General features: G+C 35.4%; 3 protein-coding genes and 1 long non-coding RNA gene across 7 annotated transcripts in view; 1 reads left to right on the forward strand and 3 right to left on the reverse strand.

The window, feature by feature from the left end:
* LOC136805731 (hsc70-interacting protein-like) overlaps window positions 1-2,218 on the reverse strand; it is an 18,223-nt gene extending 16,005 nt beyond the window's left edge. For 2 of the 3 annotated variants that reach the window (XM_067062278.1, XM_067062277.1), the window contains exon 1: window positions 1,998-2,205. In XM_067062278.1, coding sequence (XP_066918379.1) covers window positions 1,998-2,107 — 110 coding nt within the window. In that variant the 5' untranslated portion in view covers window positions 2,108-2,205. Of the gene's footprint in view, window positions 1-1,997 lie in introns of all 3 variants that reach the window. The other variant, XM_067062276.1, reaches the window with a different exon arrangement.
* Window positions 2,219-2,518: 300 nt separating this feature from the next.
* Window positions 2,519-3,107, forward strand: LOC136805750 (uncharacterized). Its single transcript, XR_010846446.1, has 3 exons — window positions 2,519-2,609; window positions 2,864-2,939; window positions 3,096-3,107. It is a non-coding gene; the product is annotated as an uncharacterized lncRNA (long non-coding RNA).
* Window positions 3,108-6,356: 3,249 nt separating this feature from the next.
* Window positions 6,357-7,595, reverse strand: LOC136805733 (octopamine receptor beta-2R-like). Its single transcript, XM_067062280.1, has one exon. The coding sequence runs from the start codon at window positions 7,518-7,520 to the stop codon at window positions 6,411-6,413; it is 1,110 nt and encodes a 369-aa protein (XP_066918381.1). The 5' UTR covers window positions 7,521-7,595; the 3' UTR covers window positions 6,357-6,410.
* A 1,631-nt stretch (window positions 7,596-9,226) lies between these two features.
* Window positions 9,227-15,164, reverse strand: LOC136805723 (phosphatidylinositol 3,4,5-trisphosphate 3-phosphatase TPTE2-like). 2 transcript variants are annotated; one of them, XM_067062268.1, is made up of 19 exons: window positions 15,018-15,164; window positions 14,811-14,903; window positions 14,472-14,614; window positions 14,263-14,310; window positions 14,078-14,153; window positions 13,848-13,921; window positions 13,587-13,703; window positions 13,226-13,316; window positions 13,029-13,092; window positions 12,836-12,900; window positions 12,065-12,125; window positions 11,881-11,962; window positions 11,715-11,803; window positions 11,561-11,622; window positions 11,392-11,472; window positions 11,094-11,199; window positions 10,609-10,805; window positions 9,718-9,788; window positions 9,227-9,438 (listed from the first exon to the last, which is right to left on the reverse strand). In XM_067062268.1, the coding sequence occupies exons 1-19, from the start codon at window positions 15,144-15,146 to the stop codon at window positions 9,324-9,326; spliced, it is 1,764 nt and encodes a 587-aa protein (XP_066918369.1). In that variant the 5' UTR covers window positions 15,147-15,164; the 3' UTR covers window positions 9,227-9,323. The 2 variants fall into 2 exon arrangements, with proteins under 2 accessions (XP_066918369.1, XP_066918370.1); XM_067062269.1 differs by lacking the exon at window positions 14,811-14,903.
* Between the last annotated feature and the right edge of the window lie 246 nt (window positions 15,165-15,410).

Genomic DNA, 15,410 nt, shown 5'->3' on the forward strand with positions numbered 1-15,410 from the left:
AGTTTAATAGCAAATATTTAAGTGAAATCAAATTTTTCTAGAGAAAATATTGAAAAAATGCAGTCCTGAAATTACACGCGGGTTTAAATCATGATTTCAAAAGTTAGCCAGCGTGTGGCCCACGTGAGGCCCGCCCACGGCCCGAATTTCTATTGTTCTAAAACAATAAATCTATTTTTTTCAAGCCAAATTCCCACTCAGGTTATGCTTGAATAAAAAACATGTAACAAGCTTTTACTTTACGAGATAATAAAAAACGATTGGCTAATTTGAGGCCTCAAGTCTTAGCAACCTGGTTGACTATTGAAGAAATGTGTAAATGTGGAGTCAAACTATGTCCTGATATAGAATTTTCTATTATTCTTCCTGGATGGTTAAAAAGGGAGCGTTCTTGAGGTGATATAAAATGCCAATCAAAATAAAAAACGTAGGCTCTAGCTCAAATGGTGTATGGTAATGGAAACACAAGGCTCCTGGATAGACATCCTAACCTAGTTTTTTTGTTCTTATGTCCCACACTTAGCCTTCAAGACTAACGAAGAAAACTTGTCATCTCAAGTGCCATTTACATTTAGTCAGTTTCATATGCTTCACATGCAGTTATTACCAGTTGCATATGTTTAACGTTTTAAAATATACGCAGGGTGTGTTACCGTGAGAGTGGGTAACTTGCATCAGTGGAGGCTAACATGCATAGCCCTAAAATGAATGACCTGGCTGGTCTTTAAAATAAACTATATTTATTTTTGTTTTGATTTACATTTGTATTTTAATGACCAGACGGGTCATTCATTTGAGGGCTATGCATGTTAGCCTCCACTGATGCAAGTTACCCACTCTCACGGTAACACACCCTGCGTATATTTTAAAACGTTAAACATATGCAACTGGTAATAACTGCATGTGAAGCATATGAAACTGACTAAATGTAAATGGCACTTGAGATGACAAGTTTTCTTCGTTAGTCTTGAAGGCTAAGTGTGGGACATAAGAACAAAAAAACTAGGTTAGGATGTCTATCCAGGAGCCTTGTGTTTCCATTACCATACACCATTTGAGCTAGAGCCTACGTTTTTTATTTTGATTGGCATTTTATATCACCTCAAGAACGCTCCCTTTTTAACCATCCAGGAAGAATAATAGAAAATTCTATATCAGGACATAGTTTGACTCCACATTTACACATTTCTTCAATAGTCAACCAGGTTGCTAAGACTTGAGGCCTCAAATTAGCCAATCGTTTTTTATTATCTCGTAAAGTAAAAGCTTGTTACATGTTTTTTATTCAAGCATAACCTGAGTGGGAATTTGGCTTGAAAAAAATAGATTTATTGTTTTAGAACAATAGAAATTCGGGCCGTGGGCGGGCCTCACGTGGGCCACACGCTGGCTAACTTTTGAAATCATGATTTAAACCCGCGTGTAATTTCAGGACTGCATTTTTTCAATATTTTCTCTAGAAAAATTTGATTTCACTTAAATATTTGCTATTAAACTGGTCCTGGTTTAAAACTTTGAAGCGTGGTCCACGAGGAGTTTGTTAAGTTTTATTTAGCAAGATGAATGGATGAAACGCTACAAAAAATTAAAATTAACATTTCACATTTCAACTCATTTTCACGTTTGATTTCATTAGACTGGACAAGTGGGAAAATCAATGGAATCTTCGACACGGCACAAAGGGATAGGTTGAACAGTTTTACGTCTAATCGTAGCCGAACGTGCCCGAATTATTCGGGTCAAGTTGGGCCAAAGACTTGAAGGGTCTCTCGCCCGAACATGGCCCGAAGAGGCCCGAAATTCTCGGCCATGGCGAGAGGTCGTTGATGGATGGTACCATATATGGCACTTTGCCTTTGACAGAGAATACTCATTTGTGATGAATGCAATGTCATGATGACTCAATAACATCTGTGTAGACATTATTCGCCATCCAGTTATATCAAAGGAGAAGCCAGGTTTTGATATGATGGAAGATAGAATCAGTATAATTTTACCTTTCGAGCCATTCTTTGAAGAAATTCAATTCCGGTGAATGCAACAGTTGAGGGTTTGCTTTACAAGCTCCAACGAATTGTCTTAAGAGAGTAAGTTGCTCTTTCTGCATCTTTTTGTGTCGATAAACTAAAAATATATAAAGAAAGGAAGGCGGGTGGGAATTTTAACTGGCACGTCTTTGGTCTTGCCGTCTTCTGCTTTACATGCGACCTCGACAAAATGAGTGAAGGAAAATGCATGTCTAACATATTTTTATGACTAGAAAGAAAACTGCAATCTTATCATCGATGATAGTTTGATACTATTTCAATCCTTTTTTGTTAAAGTTAATTGCATTTAAATCCAAATTCAATCATAGTTTTTTCAAAAGTTTTGAAAGTGTCAAAAAATTTAAAAATTATTTCAGTCTGTATAATCTATGAGTGCTAATTTTTAGCGTACAAAGCCCGTAACTGGAATTATTGATGCCAATCGGCTATCATGGTCTGATACCAAGACTTTCTAAAACCAAAACAAACGTAAGCGATCGAAATCGAAAGTATTTTGAAAAAGGGTGAAGGCGGAAAGGAGGATCACAACCAACAACGATAACAACACTAAAGAAGTAAAAGGCAAGGTTACTTCATTCAGCATAACGTTGGTCATTAGTCCTAAATTTTGTTCAGTACTTCAAAAAAGGAAACAACAATGACAGTGAGTAAAATCTTTCATCTATCATTGGATTTTTCTGCACCCTTGTATTTTCTAGATAAAAATACCTACCTAACGCTAACGCCTAAGCTAAAGTTATTATACTATACAATCAATAGCTTTTTCCAATCGATTACTTATCGAATATGAATCCTTAAATGTTGTTCCCTTTTAGAAGCACGAATTCAAAGTGGCAATGACATGTGAAGGATGTTCAGGGGCTATCACAAGAATCCTGAAAAAGACTGAAGGTAACTACTTTCTTTGTTATTGTGATTGTGTTTCTAAAGATTTTTATAAACTTAGAAAATTAAATGAGCATAATTACCTGGCCTAAACCTATAGAACTTTATTTATACATTTATAAGGTATGTTCAGAAGGTCATTATTCTTTATTTTTATCATAGGGATTAATAATTTTGATGTCAATCTGGAAACAAAGCAAGTTTTTGTAGAAACAGATCGCCCTTCAGATGAAATTTTGGAAATCGTCAAAAAATGTGGAAAAGAAACAACTTTTGTGGGGTCTTCTTAGAGCGAATTTATTGCTTGTAATTTTTTAGTTTTTTTGGATGAACTGTATTAGAATTTTTTATTTATTTTGACTTTTACATTTTAAATTTGACGATTCTCTGTATTACTTTATGTAATTGTATGACCTATTTTATTTAGCTTGCGCGTCCTTATGTTTCGGCGGGTTATTATTCTGTAATACCCCGCTCAATTTGTAATACCCCTGTGAAAAGTTTGTATTATCCCCCCTAAGTTAAGTTCCTTGCTGCTATATGCTCCGGGTGTGCCGCGTAAAGAAAAAAGAAGACGTTGCAGTTGGGCGGCGAGACAATCGAATGTTTTGATTTTCAATTCGAATGTTGTTGTGTTGATTATGAGCAGGAATGAAAAAAGAAAAGAATTTTCTTGAAAGTTCGAGGAAACTTTTTACAAATTATAGTTTTTGTTTTTACTTTATGGAGTTTACATAAGTTAGGATGCTTATAACATCAGTTGTAAGGCTTGAACTGTTTTATATTTTGTTTATTTACTGGTCTCATTTACATATATACAGCTTCTGCTTGGTTTTCTCCAGGTAGGTACATTATGAAGGTGGATCTTAGTTTGTAGATCAAGAATTCGAGGGGATAAAATCGTGCAGGTCGTCTCAAAAGCGGAACCTAGCATGCAAAAAGCTAGAGGAGTAAAAAAATAAAAAAATGGACTCGCCAAACGTATCGAGTAGGACTGAGATGCACTCTCCTGTACTTTTCTTAGCTAAATAAATCGGTCATACAATTAACCAGGAATGACATGATTTTTCGTGAAATTTGGGATTAATACCCCTCGTATCATTTTGAAATACATTGAAATAGCCCTCACTTCGTTCGTGCTATTTCAAAGTATTTCAAAATAAAACTCGGGGTATTAATCCCAAATTTCCCTCAAAGTCATATCATTACTAATACTTATTATATAATTTTTATGATGACAATAGAACGATTAAAAGGGAGAAAAATCAAATGAAATAGAGGCGTGGTTTTTTTCCATGCTTTTTCAACTCAATACAAAGGCGTTTAAACCACGAGTTAATATTATTTCAGGCTGTCGAGGCGAGATAATCGAATTATTGTTCATGGACCCGATTTAGATAAAAAACGTTCCTTGCTAATTTTTAACAGGGAGTGTAGGCTGTAATTTTGCTAAAAAGGCTTACGATCTCCATCTACACACGAGATTAAGGATATATATATTGGGACAATAAAAGCATTTCAATAGTGTCTTTTTTCCTCGTCGTATATGTATAGAATACCTTCTTTGTTCTACCGTTAGCCAGTCGTCGTGCTGTGATGAAAGACGCCCTTTTTAAAACTTTTAATCCTGTTTAATCTTGTTTAATTGAATGTTCATTCTAGCAGAAGCGATAAAAAAATAAATAATGATGCCTGACGACCTCTTACTTAATTTTAATTTGTCAAAGTCACCGAAATAATTAATCCGACAGATCCGAGAGACTTTTCAATCAATGCAAAATGTCTACTACAACCTTTCTTATGAAAGGCCAGCCTGATATCGAAAGCAGCCGACGAGGCGACCTTCTTTTTCGATGTGCTCTGAGAGCAAGTTTCGGCTAGAAATTTTGATCTGTTCTGATCAGGTCTTCATAAATTAATCAGCTAGAAATATGATGTGTTCTGACGAGACATGGGTGTAATCAAAGTCATATAACTGTGATCTAAACGTGTTCTTGTTGTCTAGGTAACCCTAGAAAGCTTCAGAACACATCTATAAGAGACAGGGGTATAATCAAGAGAAAATTGATGTAATCTTGTTGCCTAGCAACACTAGAAATTTTCAAAACACATCTTTCGTGGAAAAAAAACAAATATCTTATAAATTTATCTTGGCAAACTGTTTTTCCTAGATTTTAGAACACATCTTACCATCATAAAGTAGTGATAAGTTAATGGAGACAAATAGTGCGGTAAAGATTTCCTAGAAATAAGAACACAACGTTTGTATAAAAAATTGGAAGGTCATAAAATTTGGCCTCCTAGAAGATAAGAACACATACTCTCGGGTACCTATTACCCGGGGGGGTTGGAGGTTGGAATAAAATGTCCTGGGTGGAAAATGTTTGAAAAGGAGGCTAATACAGCAGAATTAAGACAAAAAAGGGAACTTTCAAAAACATTTTCTCAAAAATTAATAAGCGGGGGGGGGCTGGAATAAGAATGTCCTGGGTGGAAAATTTTCGAAAAATTAATTAGCGGGGGGGGGCGGCTATTAGGTACCCGAGAGTATTTCTACAAAATTTCTCCGCCGGCTGCTTCTGTGATATATTTTTCAATTTTTTTTCTGTTAAAAAAGATTTGGAAGCAGTCAGTAAAAAAACATTCCACGACTAACCAATTCCCACTGCTCCAAAAGTACGAACGCTTGAATTGAATTGAATTTTTACAAGATTTCTGAGATTTTACAATAAAATTCTCTTAAAAAGGTCTAAAAGACAATCCAAAAATCGCCTCATTGATATCTATCAGTAGGTATGACGGGAATCAACGATAGGGTTAAAAATCAGTCTGATCTATACAATTTGTTACAGCTGAATACTGGACTTAATACAACTGTACAGTTTCCATCACGAAAGTCACGCTGACTACAGCAAACAAGCTACAACGCGATAGACATTTTCATAAATTACGCCACGAACATCATCACTTGCCTCGTATTCAAACAATTACCATGGTAATTATATTCCTTGAGACATTAAATGATTTTTTTATGAATAGAAAGTACTTTTAATGAAATCCGCTGGGAGTTAATCACCTTGGCAATAATTTCAAAACGAGGCAATTGATGTTCGTGACGTAATTTATGATAATTCGAAAAGGTCTATTTGAACGTAGATTTTCATATTCTGCGTATGCATTACGCCTCTTTTGAAATTATATATTTTCGGTTTCAACTAAGTAATGATCTAATGATTTGTAAAAAATAACCGACAACTGTCGAAGCAGCGTTTGCAAATAATTTTTTTTTAAAGTCTTTTATCGCTGAAACTATATTGAGAGTAGTATATGACTGAGCATACCTCTTTCAATATTTAACAATGGTAGATAATCATTAAATATAAAGATTTTCAGCATGCAATTTAAATAATTCAAATACCTAGTTCTTTAAATTCCAAATAAAAATATCCTCATGAAATTCACAAAAAATTCACTAAATCACTTTTGCTTTGTGAACATACGGAATAAAGTCAATCGGAAGCCTGGAAGTAACAATCCATAGATGAAGGGTACACAGACTGCATTCAGTGCAATTGCGAAGATGGAGAAGTGTAATAGGATCATTGGTGCTAGATCCAATCTGTCGATTGTATCGAGAATAGTCAAATAGATAACGGGGAGCCACGTAAACATGTACATGAAAGTCGTTATGGCGAATGGTAAGGAAGCTCGAATCTCTTTCTTCTTCTTAGATCGAGAGGACTTTTTGCTTTTCTTGGAGCGCACGGCTGTTGGTTTCTTATTGAAACTTGTGCGTCGATCTGAGGTGCTAGTAATCTCTGTTGAGGTGATTGAGGTGCAATCTGAGGAGCGATCGTCTGTGCACAAGTCCACTTGAATCTTGTCCTTATCTACTGTACTGTCCCGCTTCACCAGAAGACACGAAGTGATGCTGGCTAAAGAGCACTTTCTTTTTGAGGAACGTAGTTGTTCACTGAGAGAGGAAGAGTTGTGCGGGTTGTGTCTGTTGAGGCGTTTGATCTCGCCACAAATTCTGATGTAAACATACGCGATGAATACAAAAGGGAGGAGAAGAAAGACCAACAGACTGAACACAAGATAAAGTTTGTGGATCAGAATCTGTGTGTTGTTATGCCATGACAAAGGTATGCAGCAATATAAAGCAGGAAAAATCCATGCTGTAATAACGATTCGAATGGCTTTAGTTTTGGTCAAATAGGTCAAGTAGCGCATGGGTTTGGTGATGCAAATCAAGCGTTCGAACGTAGTGCACGCCATGTTGACTATATAGATGAGGACGGTGATGAGCGTCAAGAATTGGTACACCAAGTCGTGTTGGTAGAAACAATGCATGGGGAGAAGCACGCCAGCAAACAGGATGTCACATAAACATAGGCTGAATACAAAAACGTTAGTGGCACTTCTCAATCTTTCAACACGTAGTATGAGAAAGCATACGAAACTATTGGCGAGGACAGCCACCACACAAGACAACATTAGTGGGATGATCATCTCCAAAGGTCGGTCGCTCACCTGAGGTAAGGTGGTGTTGCTCCAAGTCGTCATGTTGTGTGTCACATTCAACATCCTCTTCTTACTCTCTGTCTGTCTTCTCTCCTCGTTGATCGATTGTTTTCTTACTTAAGCTTAAGGTTTGTTCGAATTATCTCGGTAAGCGATTTGAGGTTTCCGCTCCTCGTGAACTTTTATAAGGAAGTTGTCTGGGACCATCTGATGTGTGGGAAGAAAGGATTACAATTTCGTTTTATGTTCTTTCAATCAAAGAGGAAGATCGAAACAGAAAATATGTTATATTGACCAACTTTCAATCGCAAAAAATGAATAGAGAACTGGGAACAAGATTTCAAACGGCTGCTGCATGCCTATCATATATTCTGTCCTGTCCGACTGTTCAGTACTACAAAGAAGTTCAAAGGTGTGGCCTCTCCCTTACTGTTATAGAGTAGAAATTTTAATACATGCTCAAATGTTTGCGTAATTCATAAAAAAATCTTTAGCCACAAGATTTTACAATTTCAATTTACAATCAAATATAAAATTTTCAAAGATCAAGAAATTCTATTTTTACCCCACCATTGATACAATTTTGCGTTCTATTTATATTAATATTTAAATTTTTAATTTCTATTCTATCCTATCATAAAAAAAAGCTATAGTCCAAAGGGACCATCGGATTAAGACACCCCCTTCTTTCACAGACCCGGTGAAGTTTTATCAACCAATGGGTGTAAAAATAACGGACCAAAACTCGATGGGGATCAATATTCCCTTTTATGGATTGAGATTTGAATTCCATAGTGAGGTTAAGTAAATCGGCAAAATCACGACGACGGACGAAAATGTAATAGACTAGTGAGTTTTTTCGTATTTTGATTAGCCTATTATTCCAGTGGGAAGGGTTCCCAGCGGGTCTGTGAGAAGGAGGTGTATTAAGATAACTCTATTTTCGACTCGAACAGCTCCTTTGGGTAAAGAACAACATATCTTAGTATTTCTATATCAGAAGGAGCTAGGACCCCTAGTCGACGAAAAATTTTAGAAAAATTGTCTAATTGTTATGCAAAGCCAAGAAGTTTGACAATAAAAGGGCACGTGCTAAGTTTGTGTTCAAAGAGATAGATAGCAAAAACAAAAATGAATATAAAAAATATTATAAGTGAGGATTGAGAGAAACTTTCCAAGGAAAGGGAATCAAAAAAAGCTCCTCTAAAATGTAGGAAGGATATCGTTCAAATGGAACAATTTTTGACAGAAAAAAATACAACCTCTAATGCAAAAGTGAAATAAAAAATAGATCAGTACACACACCCCTGTGTCACAGACCCGCTGGGATCTCAGCCCCTGGAAAATTTGGCAAAAATCTTGTCTCCGGTGGGGAAAGAGAAAGAAAAAAATTTTCAATCGTGATTATGTGTGGGATGTGGAGCGCTATTGACTTCATCCCCATTCGAAATTCAATGCTTAAAAATTGCACTCCAAAAATGGATTTTCTAGCATTGGAACAATAATATTTCTATCCCCATTGGGAATTCCCACCGGGGAAAGAGTTCTACCGGCGCTGTGAGACAGGGGTGTATCAGTATAGCTAGTATAGATCGTTCTGATAATAAATCACTTAGAAACTTACCGTTAGAAAAGGCTCCGATAATAAATTTATACTTTTTTTCACTTGCTCATCCAGGCTCCAAGGTACGTATTGTTTTGTAAAGCATGGGCAATTATATCAAAATATTTTCATATAAAATTATCTCTAATAAAAAACATAGCAGAAAATAAACAGAAAATAACAGGAAAATGGTTAAAAATATATATAAGGTGTGTCCTCTAAATTTAATTCCATAAATTGCCTCTAAAATGATACTCCCTTGTTTATTTGCTTTCATCGGGGTCAACAAATTTGACGGTGACCGAAAACTTCTCCGTGTACGTCTTCCAGTATTTCCGCTTATGGCAATTCCCTATGTCGTTTCGCTCAACGTAAAACCTTAAGAAATAAAAATCTTATTGATTAAAGAGCGTTTTTCGATAATGAACCTGTATTCCACTAATTGACATAAAAAGATTTTGCGCGAAAACTTATAAGATCATTAATAATTTTAGCCGGAATCACAGACCTCTAAAAAACCGCTGATAGTAAAGAAGCACGAATGCGTTAGTGGAAGCCAGCAACCTATATTAATTTGGGCTTTTATATAATGGTATCTCAATTCTTATGATTTGTTAGCTCCCTCAACTAGAAGAAAAAATGGTCAGACGTTGATACCTTTTATTTTCAATGAAGCTTGTGTGAAACCAAAAGAAGAATGCACAAAAATCGTAATCCTTTGGAACACTCTGAAAAATCGAAAATGATGGAACAAATCAGTCATTTGAATTAATATTAAGGCTTGCTCATTCGACTCACAATGGCCCACAATTCATGAATCTGAACGTTTATAAATCCAGGTACCTACATTCTTTTAAACTCTGCTGTTCTCATGAAAACGAAAGTTAATCAAGAAGCGAGGAAAATTTGCGAAAATTTGTAATAATTCATTTAGTAGGGGGGCGACCCTTAAAGTCAAATCAAACGGAAATATGACTGATACCATCGGATAGAACATGAAATTCTGAGCAAAAAAGTATGATACGACAAGTCTTATACTCAAACACACAAAAAGATATGGTCATTTAAAGTTTGAAATCCTGTGGAATCTGTTACGTTTTGGACACATTTTGACGTCAATCGTGCTTTACTTAATTTTGAACTTCAAAAAGTATTTCCTTACATGTTTGAGTACACGAATTGTTGCAGTATACTTTTTTGCTTAGTTAAAAATGTATGTCTTAAATTACTACAAAATGCTCTTAATCATGTGGAGGCTATTGCGATTGCCAATCTTAAAATAAAAATCTGATAGGTCGATTTTCATCGATTTCGAGCACTTTCTGAAAGTAACTTTTTTATTCAATTGATCATAACTTTTGACTCAGGCACGACGGAAGCTTTTTATATCTGGTACGGCGAATGAGGAAATTTAAGCGATTTTATAGCGATTTGACCGACGAAGAGGAAAACTTCGGGTATTTTTGTGAAAATCTGGTACAGCGGCCGCCTCCCTGCCGTACCCGTTGCGTCGTGCCTGTGACTTGATTCAAAGACAAAGACACTTACAGTATTTGAAGAATGGAATCGAACTTTTGTATCGCCGACAACCATCAAGTTGTCTTTCTCGTTGAAGATAACTTTCAAAGAATCCCCCTTCGTTTTCAAAAAGTTGGTTCCTGGTTCATTGAACACCACTTTATGAATGATCTGACCATTTTGGACAATCTCCACACTCAAGTCGCTACCATCCCCATTGCCAACGGCTACAGTTCACAAAGAATAAAATATGAAAATCATTGAAAAGTTTTCACCTTCCAGGGACATTTTATTAGGCCAATCTAGCTTCGTCGGTTGGACAAAGTTTTCGAAACTTCAAATAATGAGGATTCCATTACCCTCGTTCCCATGCAGGCTTTGTTACGTTACTAAGTGTTATATGGCGCCCATCAGCAAGCAGCAAGAAGCTGGGAACATTGTTGAGATTCGATAAGCTCGGGTTAAATTTTTTGGGAAAGACAAATGCAGGAAGAACAAAAGACAGAAGAGCTTACTTTTCAAGCCAGTTATTTTGACACTTTTGATGCGTAATTGTTTGGGTTGGGGTAGACGTCCGTTCATAGAGTAAATCACCTTCTCTAAGTAGCGCACGTATCGACTCTAATGTGGAATGAAGAAAAAATTTACAGTAGTGCGAAGAAGATACATAACGAAGAACATAACCAAGTTGACTAAAAAGCACCCTGGCCAAATCATTGTTTAACTTATAAGTTTTGAGATTTGTCTCTGTGAAGTACACAAAAACGTTTGTCTTGGCTATAACTTCAAACAAAAAGAAACGATTCAACTCACCTGACTCGGCGTTTCAACACCTTGGTACTTATTCCCTTTAGCTTCGTCTGTCCTTCGGATGCCAAAGTAATTCAATGCTTTCTGAAAAAAGAGAAGAAGAACATTTTTACGAATGCAGCAAAATTCAAAAAAGTTGTTGACTGATTCTTTTAAAAAGAAAATTGCTTACGTCAGCAGATTTGAATTGTCCAGAGAATAATAACCATGCTGCTACTGCTGTCCCTGTGCGACCTGAAGGATGAAAAATGTAAATTGTATTATGTTATATAGAAATATTAAGAGCGCATTATCATACGGTTCCCAAACATTGAACAATTAGGTACCTTTTCCTCCTTTGCAATGCAAGACCAACATATTCTGTTCATCTTTCTTCATCCACTCATCTGCACTGTGTACAAATTGTACCAATTGACTGAAAATAAAATTTCAAAAATAAATATGTGACATTCTACAATGAAGATTTAATAAAGGCTATTAAATGTTTGTTACCTCAGCCTTGGTACATTATGGTCATCAATCAGAACCCTTTCCACACTGTCGTTGAACCAATGTGTTTCATAATGGCGCTCACCTGATATTAAAAGAACAAAGTCGGGAAAAAGAAAACTGAAATATTTTATTTCACTTTGTACAATCGATTTCTCGGAGAAGAATATTAATAACAGTTACTTACTGCACAGATTGTAAATCTTATAATGACCAGGATATTTAGTGTTGAAAAATCTTGCCACTTCCTGAAAGAAGTGGTATTGGAAAAAGTTTATCAGACGAGACATAGAAAATATTCTTGATGGTTGAAATACCTTATTAAGGGAAGAAATTTTTGCGGGAATTTGATTTAGGGAATCGCCGAAGACGTTTTTTCAGTTTGGCGGATGGCTTGAAAAATTAAATTTGGCGAGGATTTAGTTTGGCGGATGAAGGAAACTTTTTGCTCAAAAACCGCCATTAAATAAGGAAAAACCTGTTTTAAGGCCTGAAATAGCACACAATTAGCAGAATAAATTAAATGCAGTAATATAAATTTAGGCGGATTTTGACCAAAACCGCCAAATCTGCCAAACTTTCTTTACGCCAAAATTTCTTCCCTTAAGGTTTTCAAAGTCTCTAAATAAGACACCCCCTTCTCAAAAACCCGATAGGATTTTTTTCAGCCAGTGGGGATAAGAATAACAGAAAACTCGATGTAAATTGATATTCCATATTTTTCATTTCTTTAGTTTTTTTTTAGTCAGAAAATTCAGTGGGGATGGGAAAAAAGTAAATATTTGGCAGTGAGGATTGGTTTATTTGATTATTATCAGTGGGGACAAAAACTGGAGGATGATTTTACCGTGGACGATGATTTGGCCAAATTTTCCAGTGGGAAAGTGTACCAGTGGGTCTGTCAGAAGGGGTGTAAAAATAAAACCAGTATCCGAATAGAAATAAAAAGTTGACGTACAGAAATAGGGTTTCGATACATTGACGTTTTTCCTGACGATGGGAAGGACATGGCAATCATTCGGTCTGAAAAATTAAAAGATCAAATCAAATCGAATCCACCCGTGCTCATTACAAGAATGACAAGATATATGTGGATAAGTTGCCGTTGATAGATTCGGTGGTGAGTGAAGATGAAGGTCAAGTTTTCTCACCTGTGATGTAAGTCAAATCAAGATCGAAACCATCCTTCACGTAACGCCTTTTGTTTTGAGAGATCTAAACAAAGGTTTAAGTTTTTTTTAAACAAAGGTTCATTATCAAGAAAATGGTCAAGCTAATGACAGTATAGTGGTCGCTGGCCACTAAATTAAAAAGAATATCTAAATAATGGTGATATTAATCAAGATACCAAATTTCTGGTGGATCGTTCAAGGTGTTTTCGGCCGACACAGATACGAGACAACATCAAAATCCTCAGCAGACGGAACACGATGATCAACCTATAAAAGAGAAGATTATAAAATATCATCCCTTGATTGTATTTACAAATGTTATAGAAAATGGAGAGTTTAAGAACATCATAGAAAGAAGGAAGAACAAATTTTGAAGGTATTGCTATAAATAGAACTCCAGAAGTTTTGATGTTGCTATAAGGCTCTTTCTGGGAGAGCACTTTTTACTGTTAACAAGAACCTTCACCTAGTTTTAGATATTATTAGGGCGTTGTTAATAATCAAAATCCACATACGATTGGAAAGGTTTTCTCTTACTTTCCAAACTTAAGATGCTGATCGATAGTGATAACTTCAAAAACGATAGTGGTGATGAAACTAAGCACCACGATTATCATGTCGATCACCTCCAAGCGATGATGGAAAAATTCCTCCCTGAAAAAGAAGGGACATTTTATCATATGAATTGTTTATTTATATCACCTGTTTACATACCTTTTCAAAAAACCTTTATTCAAGCACTATTTGTTTAACCTTTTCAAATCCAAAAAATATCAAAAGGAAAACATAATTGAATACCCCCATGCAAAGATACGAAGCATCAATTCCAACATGAAGTATGATACAATGGCTAGTGTCGCATATGAATAACCCTGAAAAAGAATAATCTCATCCTTCATTCGGATTTAATATCAAACATAACATAAAGCACAAAGCTGTACAAAAGAATTTTTAAAAGATGAAAGCTTGTCGAATGAATAAAATAGTGGTCAGTGCATTTTTACACGCAAGAAATATTCTTTTTTTACCTCAGAATCATCTTCTGTACCCAAAGCTATGATCACCAACACGATATCAATACATACTAGCAACACACTGAATAATCTAGTGAAAAGGTAAAAAGTATTCTTAATAGAAGTTCTACGTTATTCGGTGGTAGTTAGCTGGATATAAGGCTCAGAAGATTCCAGGGAAAGATACGAAGTAAACCTACCTTGCTGCTAAATGATCAACAACCAAGTGGATTTTGAACTTTATCCTCCTGAAATTCAAATTTGAACAGTTTATAATTTTGTAAAGTGACGTTTTTTAAGAAAATATATTTACTGAACTCCAGTGTTTATTTACTACTGACCAGAAACTTTAGTTCTTTGTATTTCTATAGCTAGCTAGTTTATCAATATGACTAAGTGATGGGCATACCCTGTTTTAGTGTCGAGGTCCCACACATGAGCTTTCTGTTTAGATGTGGAAAGTGTTGGATCCACAAAGAGTTCCGGTTCCCCTTCTTCCTCTTCTTCGATGCTCACTTTCACTTGACCTGTGCTAGCTGAGAATGATGCAGACTGAAATCGAAAATGATTTTTAAGCATTCAGATTTTAAGGGAATAAGATAATAAACACGAATGTGAAATTTCTGTTATTAGTGCTTTAAGAAAGGTTAAAAATTATCATATTTTGTTAGTAATTGATCAACTGGTCATTGCAAACATGCTTAAAATGAGTTCTGAAATATTCTGCTTTCAAAATAAGTTTATTTACATCATTATCATTCTCCACATCACTTTCTTTTTGAATAGAATCGCCTGCCAAACTTTCTTGATTTGATGTTACACTCGAATCTACAGAACCATGCTAAAATTTAATTGAATTTGTTAGTAGGCTGTTCTAAAAGATGTTAGTAGGGCTTGGGACTCCTAGGTTTTGAAACAAATATAAAGGTTGGAAGTTAAGAAATAATATATTTACATTAGGTATGGGTTGTTCTTCTTCTTCATCTTCAAACTTCCAATTATCTTCTTCATAAATCAACAAATTTTCATCAGATCTTTGTTTTTTTTTTAGAAAGCTTAAAGTCCTTCTCCTTTCTTCAGTCATAGCTAAATTATCATTAGAGATTTTATTTTTCAATTACACCAATGAAGTTATTTTTAGTGGATCATTTAGATTCAGCAACACCCCTTGAGGAATTAATAAACAAATTTATCATTGAGCTACAAAAATATCTTAATATCATAAAATTTTGTTATTCCTTCCTTGAAATCTCGAAATAAATAAAAAACACAAGTTTGAATCCACTGAATGCTTGATGATAGACACACACATGATGTGTGATATGGAAAAGGAAGATGATATCAAAAA

This window comes from Clytia hemisphaerica, unplaced genomic scaffold, assembly GCF_902728285.1.
Source record: "Clytia hemisphaerica strain Z4C2 unplaced genomic scaffold, Clytia hemisphaerica genome assembly, whole genome shotgun sequence".
Classification (NCBI taxonomy): Eukaryota; Metazoa; Cnidaria; class Hydrozoa; order Leptothecata; family Clytiidae; genus Clytia; species Clytia hemisphaerica.

What these genes read in the sequence shown, in the direction of transcription:
- LOC136805723 (XM_067062268.1), bottom strand. Translation starts at nt 15,146, where the DNA reads ATGACTGAAGAAAGGAGAAGGACTTTAAGCTTTCTAAAAAAAAAACAA. An exon ending in GACCTCGACACTAAAACAGG is followed by an intron (nt 14,311 to 14,471) that starts GTATGCCCATCA and finishes TTTGAATTTCAG; the next exon opens with GAGGATAAAGTTCAAAATCC. An exon ending in CAAAATAACTGGCTTGAAAA is followed by an intron (nt 10,806 to 11,093) that starts GTAAGCTCTTCT and finishes TGTGAACTGTAG; the next exon opens with CCGTTGGCAATGGGGATGGT.
- LOC136805733 (XM_067062280.1), bottom strand. Translation starts at nt 7,520, where the DNA reads ATGTTGAATGTGACACACAACATGACGACTTGGAGCAACACCACCTTA.